This window comes from Brassica napus, chromosome A5 (genome assembly GCF_020379485.1).
Source record: "Brassica napus cultivar Da-Ae chromosome A5, Da-Ae, whole genome shotgun sequence".
In the NCBI taxonomy this organism is placed as follows: Eukaryota; Viridiplantae; Streptophyta; class Magnoliopsida; order Brassicales; family Brassicaceae; genus Brassica; species Brassica napus.
Window position 1 is genome coordinate 18,066,870 of NC_063438.1, and position 23,324 is coordinate 18,090,193.

Here is a 23,324-nt window from a genome sequence, read left to right on the forward strand (position 1 = left end):
CTGTTTAGATCCAATTTGCCGCTTAGGCTAGACCGGTTCTTAGAACACGGTTAAATGTAATTTTACTTTAACCACTGTTAATAATTTTTCTAAAATACAAATTATTGTTCTTTTCTTTGTACTTAAGTGAGAATTAATAATTTTTATCTTTACTTTAGATTTAGGTAAATACCATTTTAAAAAATACATCCAAAATATTTTTATCTTTGTTATAGGAATCCTCTGCTCTAGAAAAAGATATGTCAAAATACATTATTTGAGATGGTCTAAGATAAGATTTCATTATTTAAAAATAAATAATATTACAATAGAACTTAGGTAGCATGTGTTCATCGTGTAGTGTGAATGTAACTAAAATATTATAAAGAGTTTCTTTCTTTCTTAAAGCATGTGCTAATAATATCGCTGGTCAAGTAAATAATTAGTTTTCTTTTGTTTCGTCAACACAGTAATAGGCGAAGGAGACAAGAATCATTTTGGGAGATTGAGATTCTCACTGGCAGTGCACCTTGTTGTAATTTTACATATTAAAGACAAAAAATAACTATTTTCTTTGTCCCAATTTCATTTATTAAATTTGCCACTGTCCACGTTATATATAAGATACATGGAAATCTCAAAATAATTAAAATATGACAACAAGAATTTGAATTTTATAGAAATAAATTATAGATTTGAAACTAATGACCTGGAATATTTTCTTGCAAGAAAATTTCATATATACTCCCTCCGTTTTTTATATAAATCGTTTTAGAGAACTTTTTATGTTCCAAATTATATTACGTTTTCGGTTTCTATGTAAAATTTATTAATACTAAATGTTATATGACCAATGATAATATACCTTCTATTTTATTATTGGATGATTTGTGGTTAGATAAATAATTAATGATGTTTATGTTTAGAAAATAAAAAAAATTAATGATTTCTTAATTTATGTGCACAATTCAAAAACGACTTATATTAAAAAAACGGAAAGAGAGTAAATAACTGTCTAGTAGTCTTAACCAAAAAACAAAAGATGTTTTCGTCAGCGAAACAGCTGTTTGTTTAGTTCTATATTTTTACAAAATTTAATACAAGATTTTCTTAATACAATTAAGAGTGAAATTCCACATATGATAAAAAAAACAAATGTTCTCAGACCAGACCAGATATTGACTTGGCATTGTAGTTGGATTGAGACCGATCCAACCGGTTCAAACGGGTTTTAAATTTATACTTAATTTTAGATTAAGTAACTATATATATATATATATGTATAACTATAAAATTATTTTTATAAAAGTTTATATCATTGTTAGAATCTAAAAATGATATGAAAATAAAATACAAAACTTTAAAAATATTATAAAATAAAATGAAAAATAATTTAGATAAATATTTAAAAAATAATATGAATTTTTAACGAATTCTTTTAAAATTTTACAGTTTTTTAATATATTTTTATTTGGCTTTGAAAAAACTGGGTTTTAATATCGAACTATGTCACTGATTTTGACGAATTTTACCGATATTTAGTTGGGTTTGCAGGTTTAACTCAATCGGGTTTTTAATACAATCCCGAATAGGTTAGAAGATCGAATCACGGTCCTGACTGGCCGGTCTGGTTTTCGAAACACTGAAAAAAATTAACGCGGTTCCACTGAGCTCGCAACACTGAAAGAAAAAACAGTGGACAGTGAAGAAAGAATCTTGACCAAACAATGAAAGAGAGTGCGACAGACGCGCCAACAGCAACCGTACGATCTCACTTGTTAAGATATTACCGAGTAGGTTCGGTAGTCGAGGGGTGATAGTTAAATCGAAGCTTCTTCGTTAATAGCCCAGCTCTATAATCAAACAAGCCACGTAATATTATCATATTGCAAATGTAATCACTTTCTCACCCTCGATATAATAATAGCAGAGCACTCCAATTTTCTCCACTACGAAGACTTTCTTCTTTCTCTCTCTACAAACTTTTAACTTTAAACGGTTTATTGAATGACGGAGCCGACGATGAATCTCTGGACCACCGACGATAACGCCTCTATGATGGAAGCTTTCATGAGCTCCTCCTCCGACATCTCAGCCTTATGGCCACCGGCAACGACGACGGCAACGGCGTCGACTACAGCTCCGGCACCGGCGGGATTCAACGAGGAGACTCTACAGCAAAGGCTACAAGCACTGATTGAAGGGACAAACGAAGGCTGGACCTACGCTATATTCTGGCAGCCGTCGTACGACTTCTCCGGCGCGTCCGTGCTCGGATGGGGCGATGGGTATTACAAAGGAGAAGAAGACAAGGCAAAGCCCAGACAGAGAACGTCTCCACCGCCGTTTTCTACTCCGGCGGATCAGGAGTATCGTAAGAAGGTGTTGCGTGAGCTCAACTCGTTGATCTCCGGCGGATGTGGTCCGACGGATGACGCCGTCGACGAAGAGGTGACGGATACGGAGTGGTTTTTCTTGGTTTCGATGACGCAGAGCTTCGCTTGCGGTTCTGGGTTGGCGGGTAAGGCGTTCTCGACGGGTAACGCGGTTTGGGTTTATGGGTCGGATCAGTTAACCGGGTCGGGTTGTGAGCGGGCGAAGCAAGGAGGAGTGTTTGGGATGCAGACCATCGCGTGTATTCCTTCGGCAAACGGGGTTGTTGAACTCGGGTCAACGGAGCAGATCCGACAGAGCTCGGATCTTATGAACAAGGTACGAGTACTTTTCAATTTCAACGGTGGCGCTGGAGATTTATCGGGTCTTAACTGGAATCTTGACCCGGATCAAGGCGAGAACGATCCGACTATGTGGATTAATGACCCGATTGGAGTAGCCGAGCAGGGTAACGGAGCTCCGAGCTCTAGCTCCCAGCTTTTTGCCAAGTCGATCCAGTTTGAGAATGGTGGTAGTTCAAGCACCATCATCGAAAACCCGAACCCGGATCCAGCTCCGAGCCCGGTTCATTCCCAGACCCAGAATCCGAAATTCAGCAACAATTTCTCCCGCGAATTAAATTTCTCCACCTCGAGCACCACCTTGGTGAAACCAAGACCCGGCGAGATACTGAGCTTCGGCGATGAGGGTAAACGGAGCTCCGTGAACCCGGATCCGAGTTCTTATTCGGGTCAGACTCAGTTCGACAATAAGAGAAAGAAGTCCATAGATGACAAGGTTCTAACTTTCGGAACCGGCGGAGGAGAATCCGATCACTCCGATCTAGAAGCCTCCGTCGTGAAAGAGATCCCGGAGAAACGTCCCAAGAAACGTGGAAGAAAACCGGCCAACGGTAGAGAAGAGCCGCTTAACCACGTCGAAGCAGAGAGACAGAGACGCGAGAAACTAAACCAGCGATTCTACGCGTTACGTGCGGTTGTACCAAACGTCTCGAAAATGGATAAAGCTTCTTTGCTCGGTGACGCGATTGCTTACATCAACGAGCTCAAGTCGAAGGTGACCAAGACGGAATCTGAGAAAACTCAGATCAAAACCCAGCTCGAGGAAGTGAGAATGGAGCTCGCCGGAAGAAAAGCGAGCGCCGGTGGTGATCTATCATCCTCTTGCTCCATGACAGCGATCAAACCGGTGGGGATGGAGATCGAGGTGAAGATTATCGGTTGGGATGCGATGATAAGGGTGGAATCGAGCAAGAGGAATCATCCGGCAGCGAGGTTGATGTCGGCGTTGATGGATCTGGAGCTTGAGGTCAATCACGCGAGTATGTCGGTGGTTAACGATCTGATGATACAGCAAGCGACGGTGAAGATGGGATTCAGAATATACACGCAGGAACAGCTCCGGGCGAGTTTAATCTCAAAGATTGGTTAAAAGTAAAGATTAAGAAAGTTATGGGGTCAAAATCATAAGTAATTCGTTTTAGTTGGGGTTCCAGTAATTTTGTAGCTTGTAGCTATTATGTAAGAAAGTCCAAAAGTAGAGCGACAAGTTTGTTTCGCTCTCTCTCTCTCTTAGTCTGTATCGTTTGTTGTTTCGTCTCCAATATGTAACGTGTATATAGTATATTATGAGTTATACTATGTGTTAGTTACTACCAAATCGATTTCTGCACATAACTTTAGATAACGTATCTCACTACAAACTCCAAAGAGGGCTAATATATTAGCTGGGAATCTTATGTAATTCACCTGATTCATAGAAGAAGTTAAAAAAAAAATTTAACTTATATTAATAAAACAAACATGAGAATGAAAGCACAATTTTATAGATGTACAAAATGAATTCACTTATCGAGAGTCAGTAGTAAATAAAACGATAGCAGAAAACCTAATCATCTTTCGTCATTATATAATCGATGTTGCCTATTTAATTTTGGTGATTTGTGTCAGCCGCAAAACTTAATTTTTTTGTGCATATGAAGTTAACTCATCAACAACGAATATATATTTAAGAGACCAACATTTGTATTCGTAATTTTATAATCGATAAATATTGTAGTGTTGTAAAACGTGAAAATATTTAATAAACAAACATTATTATGATGGGTGCTATGTCTATTCCCAAGAGTCTTTATCACTTTTACATGTTGAATGTGAAGCTTTGATATGGGCGATGAAGTGCATGAAAACCCTACGAATCTCAGAAGTGGTGTTTGCAACTGACTGCTCTCAAAGGGTGAAGATAGTGTCTACACCAATAGAATGGCTGGCGTTTACTATAAACATGGAGGAGTTTCTGCGATGTAAGAAATTTTTTCATTCTTTTACTATTTAGCATATTCCAAAAGTATAAAATACAATGACAGACAAATTAGCACAAAGTGTTAGAAATCAACCTGCTACTATGGTTTATATTGAGATTCTTCCGAAGTGGCTTTTGGATCATGAATCTGCTTAGTTATTTTCGCTTTTTGTTATAAAGAAAAAAAAACACACAAACATTATTATAAAAACTCACTACCAAATCGATTTCTACACGATTTTAGATAACGTAACTCACTACAAACTCCGAAGAGGGCTAATATATTGGCTGGGGATCTCTAGCTAGATTGTGGTTGCCTTCGATCATCGGTGCTTTTTAAATGATCAAAGATCGACGAATTGTAAAGAGAGGCCCAGTACTAACTACTTTTCTTTCAATTGTAAAGAGAGGCCCATCGATCATTGGTGCCTTTTAAATGATCACTGGTTCACAATGAATTTAGAATGGTCACTGGGTTCAGGAAAACGTCCTCAAGTTTTTCTGTTATTTCTCAATTCTCATGCAGGTTCGCAGTGGTGGTGTTTCAGTGTCATGTCTAAATCTCCCAATAATACAAAATATTGTTCATTTTGGTCTACAATTTGAATGAATCTGTTTTGGATTCATTCTCAAAATGCCAACATTACTAAACAATACTTGTCTACATTTTTTCTAAATTTCTGATGCAGAACTTGGAATTTTGAGAAGAATGAACTTTATGTCAATCACCATACTATTGTTCGACAGTACTAGACTGGTAATATTATATTCATGGCCACTTTGAGAAGGGACTGGTGAATGTCTTAAGAAAGAACTCTTAGGATAGATACAACATGGAAATGCCATAGGTTTTGGAGACCATCACTACTTGTCACCCCATTTCCTTCTGGGGTCGAATCTCCTTTTATTTTAGTGTGATAATGTTTTAGGTGATACAAATGAAATCAAACATTCGTATACATAATAATATAACGTCTGGATATTCTAATACACACAACAAAGAAATAGCAGAAGCAGTTCTAATCTTATAATAGGTAGGATGTTTGCTTTGTGCATTTCTCTCTTTTTTTTTTTTCAGTCAAATCCAAAATCTTAAAGAAAGTGCACTTGCAAGATCTCTTCTAGCAAACCGGACTCTGACTCCTCAAGAACCAACCAACTACATTGGATTTGATCAAGTTTTCATCTTTCGAGCTTCAGCTTTCCAGTCTCTTGGGCGAGGCCTAATCTTGCGATGAACCAAACAAGAACCATCCCGAGTCGTGTCCATGATCAAATGAGCAATTCTAGCTTCTTTTTTCCAATCTCTATGGCAATAAACACGCCTCACAAAGTGGTCAACATAGACATTATCACACTCTAGCTCCTCCTCCTCCTCGTCCTCCTCTTCTTCTTCTTCTTGGTCTTTTTGTTGAGTCTGGAAAGAGAGATTTTCATCATCGAGACCTGCTTCTTCCCGCATCCGCTTCCTGGCTCTATATCTGCGTTGTCTCTCCCGATTCTTCATTCGACGGACAGTAACTTCATCTTTGTCTCTCAAATCATCTTTCTCATCAACGCTCATCATCAGAGCATCTTGTATCCCTCCACTAATACCCATCTCTCCTTCAATTCCCATTACTCAAAAAAACCCGATAATGGATAAGACACTAAGCTATAAAAGGAAGAATATATAAGTAACAGTATAGAACCCTAGGAGTTTGATTCAGTTGCTAAAGGCACACACATACACAAATGTAAGGGTTTTAAATAGAGGATAACTGAAATGGAGATTAATTAATAGCAAATCAACAGAAGCAACATAACTTAACATAAGTAAATCAATACTAACAGAAATAAAAAGGTTGGGTCTTTTTTTTTCAGTTGAGAAAAACAGAGAAGTTCGATACTAAAAAAAAGATTCTCTTTCCGATTTTTAGATTCCTTAGAAGATTCGGTTGATCTTTCAGAAAATACCAATGTCGGCGATTGAGAAAAAAGAATGAATAAAGTTCATACCTTTCAAGTGCTGTGTGCTTCGGTGAAGAAAGAAACTAAAGTAGGCGAGCGGTTGATTATGTTCTCAGCTTGCTTCGAGCTTTACGAAGGAAGGAAGGAACGAGAAAGGAGAGATTGTTTCTTCTCTCAGAGAATCGGTTAAAGACTCTTTTTACGATGGTGTCCAGGACACCGTGTCCTTGGCAAAGTTAATAAAATAAAGTCTGTAGTTGTCTACCAAAATGGGGTGGTGGCGCAGTTGGCTAGCGCGTAGGTCTCATAGCTATTGAGTGATCCTGAGGTCGAGAGTTCGAGCCTCTCTCACCCCATTAATCTTTTTTTTGCCATTTAAAAAAAATTAAAACTCCATTGACCCGGTGCTGTCTTCAATCCTTATCGTGTTTACTGGAGAAAAAACGGATCTGAGCCCAATTCTTCTTACTCTCGAAACTTTCTTATCTTTTCTTATACGTAATCTAATAGTAGTTGCCTTCGTTTACTCTGCGAATCGAAGGCAAAGTAAACGATTTTAGGGTTGCATTAGAGAGGTTACTCTGTTTCTCTTAGAAAGCTTCTCTTGTCTATTGTGGGCGGTTGAATTTAAGGTTTACTTTAGTCATTTGTGTGAGATGGATAGGCCACGGCATAATGATCAGTTAGCTGTGAAAATGACTGGGAAGAAGATAAAGAAGGAGACTCCTTTACACCTACCCAATGGTTACACAAGCAAGAACCGCTTAAGAAGAAGCATTGTTCCACCGCTAACCTCTTCCCCGAAGATTAGACCAGCTGCTCTGATAAACCGGCCCCATGATGTTCCTCCTCCTCCTCCTGCCATGACTCAACCAACTCGTAACGTAGCTAGACCACCAATGATGGGTCATGCAGACCAGTTTTGGTCCAATATTGCAGTTGAGTCTCCTCTCTCGGTTTCTCTTCCTTCAGCTAGGTTCAGTGGTGGCGGGATATTGCCTACTCCTGTCTCTCTGTGCATTCCCTCTCCTCAAAGCTCGTTTGGAGATTCAGGACCCAATAGAAACCAAATGAAACCATCAAGGTTCAATGGTTCTACATCAAGTGTACCCATTTTGCCCTCTCCTACGTTCGACGGTCCCGGGATATTACCCACTCCACCAACAAGTTTCACATCCTCATCAATGCCTCAAGCTGGAATTCTTGGTCCGGGCAAGTTTCCTCGGCCTCCTCATGCTTCTACTGCTCTTGTTTTCTCGCCATTGCCATTTGGAGAAAATACTAGTTAAGATGTTCTGTCTTTTTTCACTCTACTCGTTAGCTTAGGTAGTAGTTGAAAATGCAAGAAGAGCTTATTCGTGAAGAGGAAGAAGAAGAAGAAGAAGAAAATCTCAAAATCTTAACAAGAGAAGAGTGAAGTCAAACTAAAAGTTCGTGAAGAAATAAAGAAGTTATCGCTTTGTAAAATAAAAAGGGGAAAAGTTATTGCATTGTTGGAAATGCAAAGTCAATTCAACTTCCTTTAGTTGTTTGATTACTATGCTTTGCTATACATTTTCTTACGGTTCAGGATCTTAAACTTCTTCTCCACAAGCAATTTTTGTTTTAGTATTGGATAAGTTACGTTTAAGTATGCTGGTTTTGGATCATTTCAATTTCTATTTTCTATAGTTCTTAGATATTTTCTGACAAACTAAAATGAGACATTTTCATATTGCTGTTACAGTTATATTTTTGGAGTCCGGATCTAGAGAACGTTTCTTACATCTTCTTACATTTCATGTTCTTTGATGCTATCACCATCTGTTTTTTTTTTCTCCATCTTCAGATATTCCAGAACATGGTATCCATGAAAACAAGGAAGAAGCTTGTGTTTATAAGCTTTGTTTGGATGGTGATGATTAACATCATCATTACCATCTTCTAATGTAAAGTTGTTTAAATTAAATCAACTCTTTTTGTCTCCCCTACGTAATTTTGAACACAATCACCAATGCCACATTAACACTAATAAACTTAAACTGGCTTACAATAGTAGGCTAACCAAGACCTTGGTTTGAAGAACACAAACTCAATCCAAGATCTTGGTTTAATGAAAACTGAAGCACAGTTCCGTGGAAAATACGTCTAAAACTAGAAGCAAGAGACTGAAGAGACAGAGAGAGGGTAAGCGAAGCTGTTAGCATACTGAAAGGAGAGTGTCTGTCCAGGAGCAAGAGGTTGACCATCATTGACCAGACAATCATCGTAGGAGAGTCGTCTGAAAACTCTAGGGTTAACCAGTCTAACCGAGCTGAACCAGCCACAACTTACGTGGATCTCCGCAACGCTGCAATCAGAGGCACATGCGTTTAAGATCTCAACTGTAAATGCTGGTACTCCGTTTGGAAGTGGAACCGTTGAGCCTTGAAAGACAACAACATCATCTTTTGAGCATTCTTCTCCTATCCTTTTGGTCCCGTCGCCAATATCTGAAAATATCTCCGTAGATTTGTCTTTAGGGTTATCAAAAAATCAATAAATAAAAAGACACAGAGACTAGTCTTATATAATATAAACCCAACAATGTATATGCTTAGTTAACAGATATGTTATGAAAATGTGTCTTTCGAGTTTCTACAAACATATATAAACACAGAGACTGGCCTTATATGTGAAGCCAATACCTATGATGAATCATTATTGTCGTAAGAAAACGTGATGAAATAGTCTGAATATTTCTCTTAAGGGTTTCATAAAACATAAAATTAACAGAGACTGATCTTAAAGTTTATGTGTCTATGAGTTACCCGGAGATAGCAGAAGCTTTCTGGAGAGGCCAGTGCGGTTTTCGTAATTGGAAATGAAGTCTCTTACATCGCTTGTATCAGTGAAATCTTCCAAGGCATTGCACTTCATAACAACTGCAACAGTGACAAAATTCAAACATGAAACTGGTGTATAAGTGACAAGGAGAAGACAAAAGACAGAGGGATATAAAACTGAACTTACATGAAGCAAGAAGAGACAGCAATAAGCCAAGACCTATAAAGAGGACAAGCTGCTGTTGGAATTGGTAGAAGTGTTTCATTTTCTTGCAATGGCCAAAAGATGAGGAGGCTTCTTCTCTGTTTTATAGATGTATGGATACACACATGCATGGTGGGGAGAGAGAAAGAAATTTAAGAAAGGAAACTTTGTGATTGCATGCATGTCTGCTGGTTCCAGAAGGTATTGACCAATCCCTTATTTCGTCTCAAAATTTATCTGCCTCGAGATTCAGACAAACACAAGTATTACCAATCTTTTGCTAAAAAAGAGTTTGAATAAAGGGGCTGACAGAAGGTGGTTGAGTCATTAACTATACAAAACCATAATAAAACCACCTATCAACAAAACTTTTGAATAAATGTCTTATGAGAAGTAGTAAAAATCTTGGCAACTTAGAAAAGGCAGTGAATTATATATAACACTTTGATAGAGTTAAGTTATCTCCTCAATGTCCAATCTAAAGAGGAAGAATTATTGTAGAGCAAGAAGGAGTATGTTAATAAGAAATGTTTTAGAGTGATGTTTGGCACAAAGTCATTACAGAACATAGAAGCGCTCAAACTAAGAAAAACAAGATAGGATCTCTTTGATTGCTCGGACTTTGGTTAATTCACTTGGTTTCTATAATCAATTAATCTGCAGTTGAAGCCAACCTTGTTCCATTGATACATGAAGTGGGAGTAAAGACTCAACTAGAACATGTTCATATATCTTGGTTACCAAAAGTACAAAAACAATATAAATGGGAGTGGTCAAATCTTTCATGCTTTCTATAAGCAAAAGCATCACGTTCCTTCAACAAGTCTGAAATCATTGGTAGTCCTATGGAGGCAACACTCTTTTAGAAGAGGAGAGTACAAAATAAATCCCAAGCATCATCCATTTTACAAGCCTTCATGTTCAAGGGCTAATAAGGTGGATGATGCTTGGGATTTATCTTGTTTATACCTGACAAAAGAGTGAACGAACAAGAAACGCGGAGCTACAATACATCATTAGACAAAAACAACCTATCAACAGTTAACATAGATCCATTCATGAGATTATTATAAGTCACTTCGTTTCGGAAAGCAACAGTTGATTACCAAACGTAGTGACTTTATAATACTCTCATAAACAGTTGAGTGATTAATTATTTTAGTTATATAGTTCTCCATCGAGACCGGATCCAAATACCCTGAGATCCGTTTCCACCTGCAGATATTAGATCAAAACATCATACCTCTGCATCGAGGTGAACTCAATATGATATATCAAGATTTATCAAGAACAGTTATAGGATCAACCTTCTCCAGTGAAGAAAATACTTTCTTCGCAATCGCAATGGATAGAGTCTTGGTTGAGACCAATCCAGAGCTCTGTTTCGTGAGTGACGATGTAAACGGCGTACGGCCTGCCCTAAAATAGAGTTCGTTAAGAGTGGAGGAGGAGCGTTATTTATATCATAGGCTAAGGCGAGGAAACCGGTTAAGCGACGGGCAAGTCAACCCGGTTTACATAACTCAATGGAAAATAAACCGGTTTGTCCTTGATACGGAAACTTTCTAAAAAGAGTGTTAAGATTTATTACATTTTCAATTGGGCAATTGTCAATAATAGCACCTTTTGAAGTTTATGTCTCAAAAAGAACATTAGAAGGAGAAAGTCACAAAAATGACATTCATTAAAGGGTAAAATGTCCCTAATATCCTTAGTTTAAATTAAATAAACAAACAAAAATAAATAAAAAAATAAAAAAAAAATAAAAAAATAAAAAAAATAAAAAAATAAAATTTTTTTTTATAGTTTCAGATTATATGTTTTCAGATTCGAAATTTTTATAATTTTTTTTTTAAAAAAAAAATTTTAAATTTTTTTTTATTTTTTTTTCAAATTTTCTTTTTATAGTTTAAAAATAATTTTTGAAACTGTTTTATAAATTTTTATTTTTTATTTTAGTATTTATTTTTTATAAAATTTTAAACTTTAATTCCAAAACCCCACCCCCTTAACTCTAAACCCTAAGGTTTGGATTAATTAACCCAAGGGGTATAAGTGTATATTTACCTCTTTAATGAAACCTATTTTTGTGACTTTGAGCCTTGAGTGCTACTTTGGGAACAAAAACTTGGTTTGGTGCTATCCTAGTCTTTTTCTCTTTTCAATTTTCCACATAATTATAAACAAACTACTAGAATCGGAAATGTTGCTAGTATGACATGAACGAAAATTTCAGAGACACGATCAGCTTTTGTATATGAGAAGCTGATATCAAATAATATTTCAGTTGAAAATTTGCCAAAACTAACCCACAACTTGATTTTAATTCCAAATCTATATTCAAACTTGAAATAAATGCAAAACTAATCTAAAAGTCTTGTGAAATTACAGCACAGCCTCTTGTGACCAAACAAAAAAAAAAAGCTCTAGTAAGTCGTCTGAGTCGTCTGAGATGTTGGAAATCGTCTGGACAACTTCAAAGTAAATCTTCTGGTGTAGCTAATCTTAAAAATAATTTATAAATTTTTTAAAAAATATTCTGAAAAGCGAAAAATTAAAATCATGTAATTATAAACAGTTTTAAGTGATATAAATTAAAATATAACAAAATTGAATTATTTTCAACATAGATGAGTGTAGGTAGTGAATCATGATATTCTTTGGTCTAGGGTTTGGCAACATATGTTGTAGTATTGTATGTATTTTTAGGGTTAGATTTTGGAAAGCTTGAATGTTTTTCTGAAAAATTAAATTTTACCTATACGTGTTTATTTTTGTGTATAGTAAACACTTTTAAAGTTTAATTTGATTTTATGAAGTGTTTAGTTAGTTAATTAAGTTTAGGGGTTATGTTTAGGGTCTAGACGACTTACATTTCAGTCGTCTGGTGAATAAATTAAAACAGATGTCCAAATATTCCCGCCTAAAAGTTTTTAAAAAATTATTTTCCCGCTTAAATAATTTAAACCAGACGACTTACTTGTAAGTCGTTTGGAAAGTCTTCTATTTTAGTTTCCCGCTAAAAATATTTTAATTTCCCGCTAAAAATATTAAACTCTTCTGGAGGACTTACTTGTAAGTCGTTTAGGAAGTCGTCTGAATCAAAAATATTTAACCTAATTGGATTTTTTGTCTACCATATAAAGAAAAATTTACACATTCTCTCTCCTCCTCTCAAATGGCTGCAACAAAAATGTAATGTTCATCATTCTAAAACTCTCCAACCTCTCTCTAATCTCTTTGACTTGAAAACACCAAACTCTATATGAATTTTTCATTTTTGTCTCATGTATTTCTTACTAATCTATCTCTTTTGCAGGTTTTTAATCAGATGGTACTTATCTTCCACTAATTTAAATGTAGATCTATTAATTTTAGATATGTATTTTTGTGTGTCTATAAAGGTAGATTTATCTAATCTTCCACTTATTTTCTCTATTTTTAAGTCATTTGAACGTTTTTGGATATGCAGGTTTTTCAGATCTGGATTTGAAGTCCATATGACTTCGAGGAAGGAGGAATCCGTTAACCATGTGATATTTGAATGCCGTATGGCTCTACAAACATGGGCCCTATCTAAGATTTTTTCCCATCGAGGACTATTCCTAACAACTTCGATATTTATCAATATCAATTACTTTTTTTAGAGGCTTCTGCAAGATTATGATTTTAGTTACTTTCCCTGAATTATGTTGTATATATATAAAAACAGAAATGATAAGATTTATAAAAATAAGAATGGAACCCGCAAGAGCTACTATGCATAGCGGAACTGGAAGGAGATTTGTGGGTTGAGCCCCAACTCCTGGATAAAAAATGAACGAGATCAGGTTGTACCGATTCCTCATTGGCAACCTTTGGATTATATCAAAGTCTGCTATGTTGATGGCGCCTGGTGGGAAGAAGATTCATTTACAGGTCACAGCTGGTTCTGCAAAACCAGAGGACGACAAGATGACGGGAGCTATGAATCTCTAGCGAAGCTTATCACCTTTACATGCAGAATGCGAACCTCCAATTTAGGCTATGGAGTGCATGAAGACCGTTCAGTTTTCCAAGGTAGTTTTTGCGACAGACTGTTCTCAATTGGTGTAGATGGTGTCGACACCCGAAGAATGGCCAGCGTTCACTATCCATATGGAGAAATTTCGACAGAGTAAGATTTTCTTCTCTAACTTCAGCAACATGCATATACCACGAGAAAAAATTATATGGCGACGAGATTGCACGTGGTGTTAAGAGTTCTCCTTCAGCTCAATTATGTGCCTCCGATTTGGAGGGTCTGATCTGGTGAAGATCATCGTATCATCAGCGAAAAGAAAGTGTTTTATTTTTGGGCAATTCCTTGCAACTCTGATACCAGGCATAGTTCCTAACTCTTGAGCTTTTTTTGCAGAGGCCCAACAGGACTTCCCCGCATATGATCAAAATATATGGGGAAAGATGATCGCCCTGATGAGACATACAGTTTTTGCAGATTTATACATTTAATTCCAAAATCAATTTTGCACACTAAGACATTTTGCTATATATAGAAGCATCCGGCGAGACATATGAGGCAAGAACAATATCGGATATATCCGGTTTGTACCAAACATAACAGAAAAGGTTTGTCTTAAATTTCAGATCTATTAGGGCTACAAAACGGGGACAAACGGTCGGTAGAACCACATTTACGGGTCGTTTTATTCTTTTCTATCGATATCTAAATCTATGATTCCTTAAATTCTTATTGAAGTCATTTATTTAACGGATCTAAATTCATTTGTCGTTAATATGGTTTATTGTTTTAGGGTTCGATCGTTTACTAATTTTCTTTTTAATTTGTTCTGCAGATGAACTCTAGACAAGTTCTAAGGGTCATTCACGGGCCTTGGAATCTTCATCAAAATGGAGAGTGGAGCTTTGAAAGGAAGACAAACAATCTTGGGTTTCCAGCTTTCGTGCGAACGTTAGAAAATTTTGATTCGCTTGAACGAATTATCCGAAGCCTATACAACCTCGCAATCGAAACACCAATTTCGATGACTTATAGGCTTCCCGAGTGGATGCTTATTCCGGATTGTAATAAAACTCCTCCGATAACAATTCGTGAAACACATGACGTTCAAGTCATGATGGCTGTGAGAGCTTGGTTCGCCGACCTCACTCTTTGCGTAACTATTGGAGCCGAAGATGTTGCACATTATCAGTTCTTTTACCGAGATGACTTTAATATCGGGTCCTCTTCTTATAAATTCGAAAACGGAAATGAGGATCCGTCGTTCGAAGGTAAACCGTAGTTTCTCGATACTTTTCTTTTTGTCTCTTTTAAGTTTCATGTTTTTTTGTTAATAATTAGAGAGAACCTAATTTTTATATACATTGCGTTTAATTTCATCAATAATTTCGTTAAGTAATGTAAATTATTTGCAATTGTTGTAGGCTTTTTAGGAGAGGCAGTGATTGAAAGTCATGCAGTGCTAGAGGTGTACTTTAATGACCAAAAGATGATGGTTATTCATAGGGTTCACCTCGAAATGGAAAAAGAAAAACTGGATTTGGAAAATCAAAGATTTTACAAACTTGTTCATGGCAACGAAATAATTGTCATAGATTATACTGACTCCGACAGTGACGGAACCGAACCATTAGGATCAAACAAACTCTCTATAACTATGTTTAACACAGGTAAGATGAATACATTTTTATATGTCACTAATAATAATTCTAATTATCAAATTGTTTATATAGGTGCATCGTCAAATAAAGAATCTCTTTCCCAACAAATGGACTCATCATTTCGGACGAGAGAAACGGTTAATACAAAATACAGTTTATTACTCCAATATATTATTGAAAACTACCGCAAGATTTCAAATTGTTAATTTTTCATCTTCACATACTATTATAATAAATGTAACTTAGATTTACTAATTATGGCCTAAACAAATGTTTCATTGACTTTAAATCACCAGGTGTTGCATTAGACTCTGAGTACATCCTCAACGTAACGTGTCTAACGGTAAGATATAATTAAATTTGCTTTTGCTGGATTATCATTAATTTAGTCAGCTATAAATGACATATTTTGTATTTCCTTCTAGATTCACCGATGGAATACTATGAGGGGATTCCTGTCCAATTTACGGTGGATGAAGATTTGGTTATTGTCCAGCCAAGTTCTCCTGTAATCGATGATGTCATTAGTTTTTGGTAAGGAGTTATTGCATCCGAAAATGACAATCATGTAAAGGACGAAGAACATTCCGACGAGATGGACCTCTATATTCCCATGTCTCAAAATATTTCACAGCTCCAACAAAATGGCACCACTAACGTTGATGATGCTAACTCTTCGAACGACTCGACTCCTGATCTTGATGAAGTAAACAATGTCGTTCTTAGTTGGGAAAATGTTTCAGAAAATCTTTCGAACACCCAACCAATCTATGATAATCCCGTTGTCTCGGAAGGTACTTATTATTGTTATACGTATTTATTTTAAAATTAAATAATATTTCCTTGTATTCATAAAACCTATTTTATGATATAGGTGTTCTTGATGATACTCTTGTGATCTAAAATGCCAAAAATATGCCTCAGAACTCCACAAGTGTTGACCTCAAAGGTCCCAGATTTCTGCTAAGACAAACGTCAATGAATCAGATAACATAAACAAGCGAAAATAATACCTTGATAAAGTGAGTCACAGCTCGATAACAAAAACGAAAAGTTGCCTAAATTTCAATAAGTGCTAAGTTGCTGTGTAAAAATTTCTCTCGTGCGCCTCTCGTCCTGGCTTCTCTTATATACTCCTCCCAGGTCAGTCATCCTTTCCTTTTCTGTGCCCAGTCGAGTTTACCCTGCAGGAATATTCTATTTTTCTCGATCCTCATGATTATCCTTCAAAACTTGAAATTTATCTTCTTTTGCGAATATTCGATAAACCGTTATAGTAACTTTGGGCTCATTCTCGTCTAAAATCGTAAGTGGGCTTTTTCGCGTTTTAGACCTTTTCGGGCTGTTTTTCTACTCAAGCGTTTTTATGATTCCTTTCGCAGAAATCACATTTCAGACGACGTTGGTTTTATGAAACAGTGGAAACCAATCGTATAGTTGAGATAACCATGGTGTTTAAGTTAACTGTTATCGTTTTATACAATTGATTTGAATTCATGCGAGAAAATAAGTCTTTGTCAATTTTATCGTAAAGTTTGAACGGTAACTCTGATCGAGACGAAAGAAGAGACAATTTGATTGAGACTCGAAGGAGAGAGTTCCGGAGATTAAGAAAAGAGTGCATGATATCAGTGAGGTGAGGTCGCCTACTGGCGACCTGAACAACCCGCGTCCCGACCACTAGCTGGCGACCTGGACATGTTGTGTCCTGGTAGCCATCTCGCGACCTACACAGGCTTCGTCTTGGACGCATGCTGGAAAACCAGACAGAGTGGGTCGTGGTCGCCTGCTGGCGATCCGAACTGTCTGGTTCCTGATCGCCTGCTGGCGACCCAAACTGTCTGGTTCCTGATCTCCTGCTGGTGACCTGGACGGAGCGGTTCCTTGTCGCCTGTTGGCGACCTGGACTGACTGGGTCCCGGTTGCCTGCTGGCAACCTGAATGAGCTTAGCCGTGGTGGCCTGCTGGCGACCTGGACGGATTGGGTCCTGGTCGCCTGCTGGCGACCTGGATTTGCTTCATCTCGGTCGCTTGCTGGTGACTTGGATAGTGGGATGTGCTCGAACGGCCTTTTCTTGTTTCATAGTTCTTTTGGAAGTTTGTTTGCTAAGAGATTGAAAAATACTTTCCTAGATCTTGTCGTATAATTCTTTTTTCCGATTATACGAAGTTTTAGTTCCCCCGCTTGTATTTCTTATTTAGAGAAGAAAGGTTTCTGGGGAACTTTCTGACATTGATTTCGTCGTAACCGATTTTGACCCCAACATTTACCTCAAGAAATATCTCGTTCATTTCATTAGGGGCAAGTTCGGGAATATAGGGGCTATCACCACCATTCTCACAAAAGTCTTATTCAACCTGGGATAGCTTCTCATCTAGTTTTTTTTTTCATAAGCTCGGGCAATCTCCTGAGTCTTTAAATCATTAAATGTCCCTCCAGCCTTTGTATGTATCTTTATAAACATTTCTCCAACACTAACAGGTCTGCCCAATTCTTCTTCCTAAAATCATAAAATAAACGCTAGATAGATAAACATGAAACCTTATAATTGACTAAGTTGTTGTTGATGTATGTTACCATATTTTGTTGAGCCCGTAAGAAAGATATTTTTCCTGCAAAGTTCTTAAAAGGTCCAAGTCCACCACAGTTAGAGTTCCGAGATTTTGATGCAGTTTTACTCTTTTTCTTGGCCCAGTAGGTGCATATATGATATCACTCAAATTACCCTAAGGAGTGAATTACTCTCTCAAATAAGAGGTTCAGTTGTAGTATTTATGGATCGAATCCACAAGGAGCTACGGAACCTAATAAATCTAATCAGATTTGTTAAGCTAGGTTTTTTAATGTTTTTAAATGTAAAGCTGCAGGTTTGTGAGCAAGTAATTGCTCGATTGATTGATTGGGGTTTTGGTACTTAAATCGAAATAGCTAGACTTAGAGTTTTTATTCAGGAATTCAGGATTATAATCCTACAGATGCCTAATACGTTGTATGCATGATATTATAGAGCTCAATACTTAATTAAAAAAAACTTAGGCTTTCGCTTTCAAGGTTTGTCTGTTGACCAGTGTCGATCGATTATTCTATATGAATATCGATCGATATACTTGTTGAAACGTCGACCGATTATTCGATATGAATATCGATCGATGCTCTTGGTCAAGCGTTAATGTGGGTTGAATATGCTCACTAAGCTTCCTAGATCAGCTCTCGGCTATTCTAGCAATCTTAGGTTAGTTAGGATAGATTCAGGGTGAGATGCAAGCTATCGCTTATGTCTACATCTCCTAGTGCAAGTTCTAGGTAGCTAATCTAGAAACATGCATTAATGACAATCCTAATGATGAATATCACAACTTAGCAATTTATAGTTGGGGCTAATCCCACATAACTTATTTAAACCCTATAATCTAACAAGAGAACTACTCAGACATGGCCAAGCAATTCATAACAGCAATAAGGTATGAAAACTGCATAGTTAAATATATATATATATCAATGAAATTCCAATCACAAATCTCTTTGAATCTTCTCTCCAATCTAATAAAAATCCTAGATAACTTATGCTGTAAAATCAGTAAAACAAAGAAAGCACACTTTACCTCTAACATGTTGGCAAAGCTCAAATAATTAGGTTAAAACTCGTCAGGGGTAATCTTGTAAATTGGTGAAGACTTGGGCTCTAAGTCGGCTGAGGCCAAACATGCTTTCTGCGCGCTTCGCTGTCGATCGTGTCAAGATGTGACATTGATCGATTATTCCTCTTCAATGTCGACCGATGGTCGAGCTTGATGGTCATCTCGGGTGCTTACTCCAAATATCTCCAAAATGCTACAAAATCATCATTTTCCTTCAAATCACTTATGATCCTATAAATATATTAAATAGAATCTATAATATAATAATTAGTAGTTAAAAAACTTATAAACTATGGGTAAAAGTGGGTCAAATCCATGGTCTATCAACATATATTTCCATAGTGTATCTCCAATCCAAGGTGGTCGTATGCCTTTCCACTTTGCATGACACACCATACATTTCATCTGATTTATACAGACGATATCAAACTCATCTTGTACAAGTGTGGCGATCGAGCTATCCCAATGGTGTCCTTGCTACACATCAACAAATTTGTATGTAACTAATCAAGTCTGAAACAAAAAAATTATGTTAGTTAAGTTAAAGATTTTTTTTACAGCAAAATCTTCAAAATATCGACGTTGGATTTTAAAGTTCATTTCAGACCATCAGTAATAAGGACCATCAAATTTGACTTTCAAGAGCTTTGAAATCTTTCGAGTTAGCTGCCCACCATCACGATCAAACCTAGAATATGAAAAATTAAATATGTTACATATTCAACCCATTAAAATTAAGTCAGACAAGAATGCAAGTATAAACAAGATAGCACAAAAATTTAACAGTTATGAAGCAAAGAAACCAGCACGCAGACAAATCAGAATATCATTGGAATTTATAGAAACAAAGGTTGAAGAGGGCGTTTCTATAATAGAGATCGCGGGAATGGTAGGTCGTATAGAGATATCGACTTGTCCAGGATCACATGTTTTCGTTGTGATAAAAACGGTCACTTATCTTCTAATTGTCCTGATTAATTATTAAAGGTTCAGGAGACATATGAAAACAAAGATGATGACACCAACAAAGCTGATGGATTGATGATGCATAAGTTAGTGCATCTTAGTGAGAAAAATGTAAAACCCAAGGACTTTGAAACAAGCTCAGATGGGGACAAAATAAGTTAGTTGGATAATGGGGCTAGTTACCACATGACCAGGAAACGCAAGTACTTCAAAAAAATTGATAAAACCATCACATGGATGGTCAGATTTGGAGATGACTCTCGTAAATATATCAAAGGCACATGATAATTCTTTTTATTACAACTCATCACTCAAATTGATTCATCTAAATGACATGCACGCTTGGGACACATCGGAAATGGAGTCAATGAGATCGATAATAAATAAGGAACTGGTTGTTGGGATACCTAACATTGATGTCAAGAAAGACACATGTGATTCATGTTTACGTGGGAAACAAGCGAGACAAGTATTCTCACAATCAATGCCTTTCCATGCTACCCAAGTTCTTGAGGTCATTCACGGAGACTTATGCGGACTAATTACACCTCCGACTGCAGCACAAAACAAATACATATTTGTTCTCATTGATGATCACTCCCGTTACATGTGGTCAATATTTTTGTAGGAGAAGGGAGAAGCCTTTGACAATTTCAAGAAGTTTAACGCATTAGTCGAGCAAGAGACATCATCAACTATCAAAACTTTGAGAACAGATCGAGGTGGTGAATTCACTTCTTTCGAGTTTCAACTATATTGCAAAAAATCAGGTATACAAAGGCATCTAACTACTCCATATTCACCACAACAGAATGGAGTAGTTGAAAGACGAAATTGAACTGTACTTGAGATGACTAGAAGCATTTTAAAGCACAATAACTTACGAAATTATCTTTGGGCAGAAGCAGCAAGGCATACTACGTATCGTATAAATAAAGTCGCAACTAAAGTTCTAAATTCACAAAAACCATATGAAGCCTTTCAAAAGAATAAGCTGAATGTTAAGCATCTACGAATGTTTGGGTGTATTGGATTTTTTTTGTCACATCTAAGAAAACTAGATGACAGATCGAGAACTTTGGTGCATCTACGAACTGAACCAGGTTCAAAAACATATAAATTGTTTGATCCGGTAAACCGAAGAATATTAGTGAGCAGAGATGTTTTCTTTGATGAAGAAAATATGTGGAAGTGGAATACCTTGGAGAAAGTAATAAATGATGAACCTGGAACGTTCAAATTTACTTCGGTTAATATGGAAACCAATGAATAAAGGAAGATGAAAATGTTGAAGAAACAAACAATGATGATGAGGTCGAAGTTACTCACTCGACACTACATGAATAAAACGAAGGTGATAACAAAGAAAAAACTTAGGTACCTCAACCAATAATGAAATCAACAAGATTGAGCAAGAAACCTAGTTACATGGAGAACAATGTATACCTTGCAGAAGTTGAAGGTGGGCGACTATTACTTCTTTTAAATGAAGAACCGTTGGGCTAAAGTGGATTTTAATATCAAAAGTAACTCCAATGAAAGCATAATAAGTACAAATCAAGACTTTTGGCAAAAGGGTACATTCAAAGGTATGGTATTGACATCAAGTAAGTATTCGCTCCAGCGGCACGCACTAAAACCGTTAGGTTTATTATTGCATTAGCAGCCTCTCACGGGTGGAAAATACATCATTTGGATGTAAAAACAGCGTTCCTACACAGTGATTTGAAGGAAGATGACATTGTTACACAGCCGGAAGGTTTTGTAGGGAGTGAAAAGAAGATATACTAAGTTGAACAAAGCATTATATGGGTTAAAAAAGCTCTGAGAGCATGGAATGAGCAGCTCCATAAGGTTTGTGGCGAACTGAAGTTTACCAAATGTTAAAAAAAAACCTTTGTTGTACCATAAACGAGAGAAATAACATCTACTCTGAGTGGCAGTCTACTTATATGATCTTTTCATTACAGGATCGAGCCTTGACATGATAAACGAATTCAAGAAAGGAATGTCAACAAAATTCAAAATAAGTGATCTCGGCAAGCTAACATACTATCGTGTTATTGAAGCTTTTCAATACGATGTAGGAATAACATTAAAACAAGAAAGGTATGCAATGAAGATATTAGAGGAAACATGTATGGACGAGTGCAATGCAGTACATGCTCCAATGGACTCGGGTTTAAAATTGTCCATGTCTCAGGAAGAAGTGTGTGTTGTTGAGAAGGAATATAGAAGAAATATCGGTTTCTTGCGTTACTTGCTTCATACACGACCTGATCTATCGTACTGTGTTGGTGTATTAAGTCAGCAAACCGAAACAGTCATATGCAGAAGCATTAAAACAAGTCCTCAGATACCTGAAAGGCACTCTCTATCATGGTCTTGTGTTCAAACAAGGAAGCAAAGGAGAGCTGGTAAGATACAAAGATAGCAGTCACAATATACACGCAGATGACGGAAGGAGTACTACTGGACACATCTTTTTATCTGATGGTTGTCCTATCTCTTGGTTCTCTCATAAGAAAGAGACGGTAGCTCTCTCATCGTGTGAAGCAGAATTTACGTCTGCAACTGAAGCAGCTAAAAAAATGATAGGGCTACAAGAGTTACTTGGAGAGATCACTTAGAAGCCCTACGAGACAACAATTATTATATCGACAATAAATCTGCAACAGCACTCACGAAGAATATACTAACGAAAGTATATTCTTGGAAACGAGCAAAAGTTTGATATACTAACGAAAGAACTGGGGAGAATCACATTCAAAGAAATGAGAGATCTTATCCGAGTTCAAGAAGTCGACTTCAAATTTAAAGGGGAGAATGAACTTGAAGATAGCTTTGTTCTCAAGCTAACCTAAAGATATTAGAAATAGGAAATAATATCTTATTTACGAGTTATCTAAATAATTTAAGTTTAATGAGATTAGGAGTTATCTATCTCTATATAAGAAGATGTCAACTTGTAACATAGTTTATTAGTTTAGAGATTTGTGAGATCTTAAGTTTTGAGTTATTTTCTTAAGCTAAATAGAGATTTATTCTTATAATCTTTGAGTTCATACACATACGATTAAAACAATATGGCTTTTTTACATGCAGATATATGCACTTCTTTGTATTGGTATCCCTACATCTGATCTTAAAGTAGAAACACAAGATGAGGACGAAGTAACATTTTAGTTCTTATTTCATTTTTTTAGAGAGATTAAAATTTTCTGGAACACACAGGTCTACTGGCTACAGTTTGAAAGATAACTTCGCTCGTAGACCAATTTGTAAGTTCCCAGAGGAACACAAAACAATAACCTTATTCCACTATTCTTGTTAAAAATCTTCTAAATCTAACCAACGAACGAGTAAGACAACTAACGGTGTAGTATATCTATCTAAATCGATAGACTGCAATCCATTAAAAAACA

General features: G+C 36.6%; 4 protein-coding genes and 1 non-coding gene across 6 annotated transcripts; 3 read left to right on the forward strand and 2 right to left on the reverse strand.

Moving 5' to 3' along the window:
- Positions 1–1,841: 1,841 nt before the first annotated feature.
- LOC106428740 (transcription factor MYC2-like) lies at positions 1,842–4,032 on the forward strand. The gene has a single exon (XM_013869500.3). The coding sequence runs from the start codon at positions 1,987–1,989 to the stop codon at positions 3,802–3,804; it is 1,818 nt and encodes a 605-aa protein (XP_013724954.2). The 5' UTR covers positions 1,842–1,986; the 3' UTR covers positions 3,805–4,032.
- Positions 4,033–5,613: 1,581 nt separating this feature from the next.
- Positions 5,614–6,830, reverse strand: LOC106436991. Of its 2 annotated transcripts, none has more exons than XM_048779196.1 (2): positions 6,673–6,830; positions 5,614–6,294 (listed from the first exon to the last, which is right to left on the reverse strand). In XM_048779196.1, exon 2 carries the CDS (start codon positions 6,290–6,292, stop codon positions 5,849–5,851), a length of 444 nt encoding a protein of 147 aa, XP_048635153.1. In that variant the 5' UTR covers positions 6,293–6,294; positions 6,673–6,830; the 3' UTR covers positions 5,614–5,848. The 2 variants fall into 2 exon arrangements, with proteins under 2 accessions (XP_048635153.1, XP_048635152.1); XM_048779195.1 differs by having other exon boundaries at positions 5,614–6,328; positions 6,673–6,815.
- Positions 6,831–6,895: 65 nt separating this feature from the next.
- On the forward strand, positions 6,896–6,980 carry TRNAM-CAU. Its single transcript is given in 2 exon segments — positions 6,896–6,933; positions 6,945–6,980. It is a non-coding gene; the product is annotated as a tRNA-Met (tRNA).
- A 300-nt stretch (positions 6,981–7,280) lies between these two features.
- Positions 7,281–7,913, forward strand: LOC125608638 (protein HAIKU1-like). Its single transcript, XM_048779072.1, has one exon. The coding sequence runs from the start codon at positions 7,281–7,283 to the stop codon at positions 7,911–7,913; it is 633 nt and encodes a 210-aa protein (XP_048635029.1).
- Positions 7,914–8,599: 686 nt separating this feature from the next.
- Positions 8,600–11,081, reverse strand: LOC106439015 (TPD1 protein homolog 1). The gene is made up of 4 exons (XM_022703985.2): positions 10,941–11,081; positions 9,616–10,848; positions 9,414–9,527; positions 8,600–9,095 (listed from the first exon to the last, which is right to left on the reverse strand). The coding sequence occupies exons 2-4, from the start codon at positions 9,692–9,694 to the stop codon at positions 8,758–8,760; spliced, it is 531 nt and encodes a 176-aa protein (XP_022559706.2). The 5' UTR covers positions 9,695–10,848; positions 10,941–11,081; the 3' UTR covers positions 8,600–8,757.
- Positions 11,082–23,324: the final 12,243 nt, after the last annotated feature.

What these genes read in the sequence shown, in the direction of transcription:
- LOC106428740 (XM_013869500.3), top strand. Translation starts at nt 1,987, where the DNA reads ATGACGGAGCCGACGATGAATCTCTGGACCACCGACGATAACGCCTCT.
- LOC106436991 (XM_048779196.1), bottom strand. Translation starts at nt 6,292, where the DNA reads ATGGGAATTGAAGGAGAGATGGGTATTAGTGGAGGGATACAAGATGCT.
- LOC125608638 (XM_048779072.1), top strand. Translation starts at nt 7,281, where the DNA reads ATGGATAGGCCACGGCATAATGATCAGTTAGCTGTGAAAATGACTGGG.
- LOC106439015 (XM_022703985.2), bottom strand. Translation starts at nt 9,694, where the DNA reads ATGAAACACTTCTACCAATTCCAACAGCAGCTTGTCCTCTTTATAGGT. An exon ending in GCTGTCTCTTCTTGCTTCAT is followed by an intron (nt 9,528 to 9,615) that starts GTAAGTTCAGTT and finishes TCACTGTTGCAG; the next exon opens with TTGTTATGAAGTGCAATGCC. An exon ending in AAAGCTTCTGCTATCTCCGG is followed by an intron (nt 9,096 to 9,413) that starts GTAACTCATAGA and finishes AGATATTTTCAG; the next exon opens with ATATTGGCGACGGGACCAAA.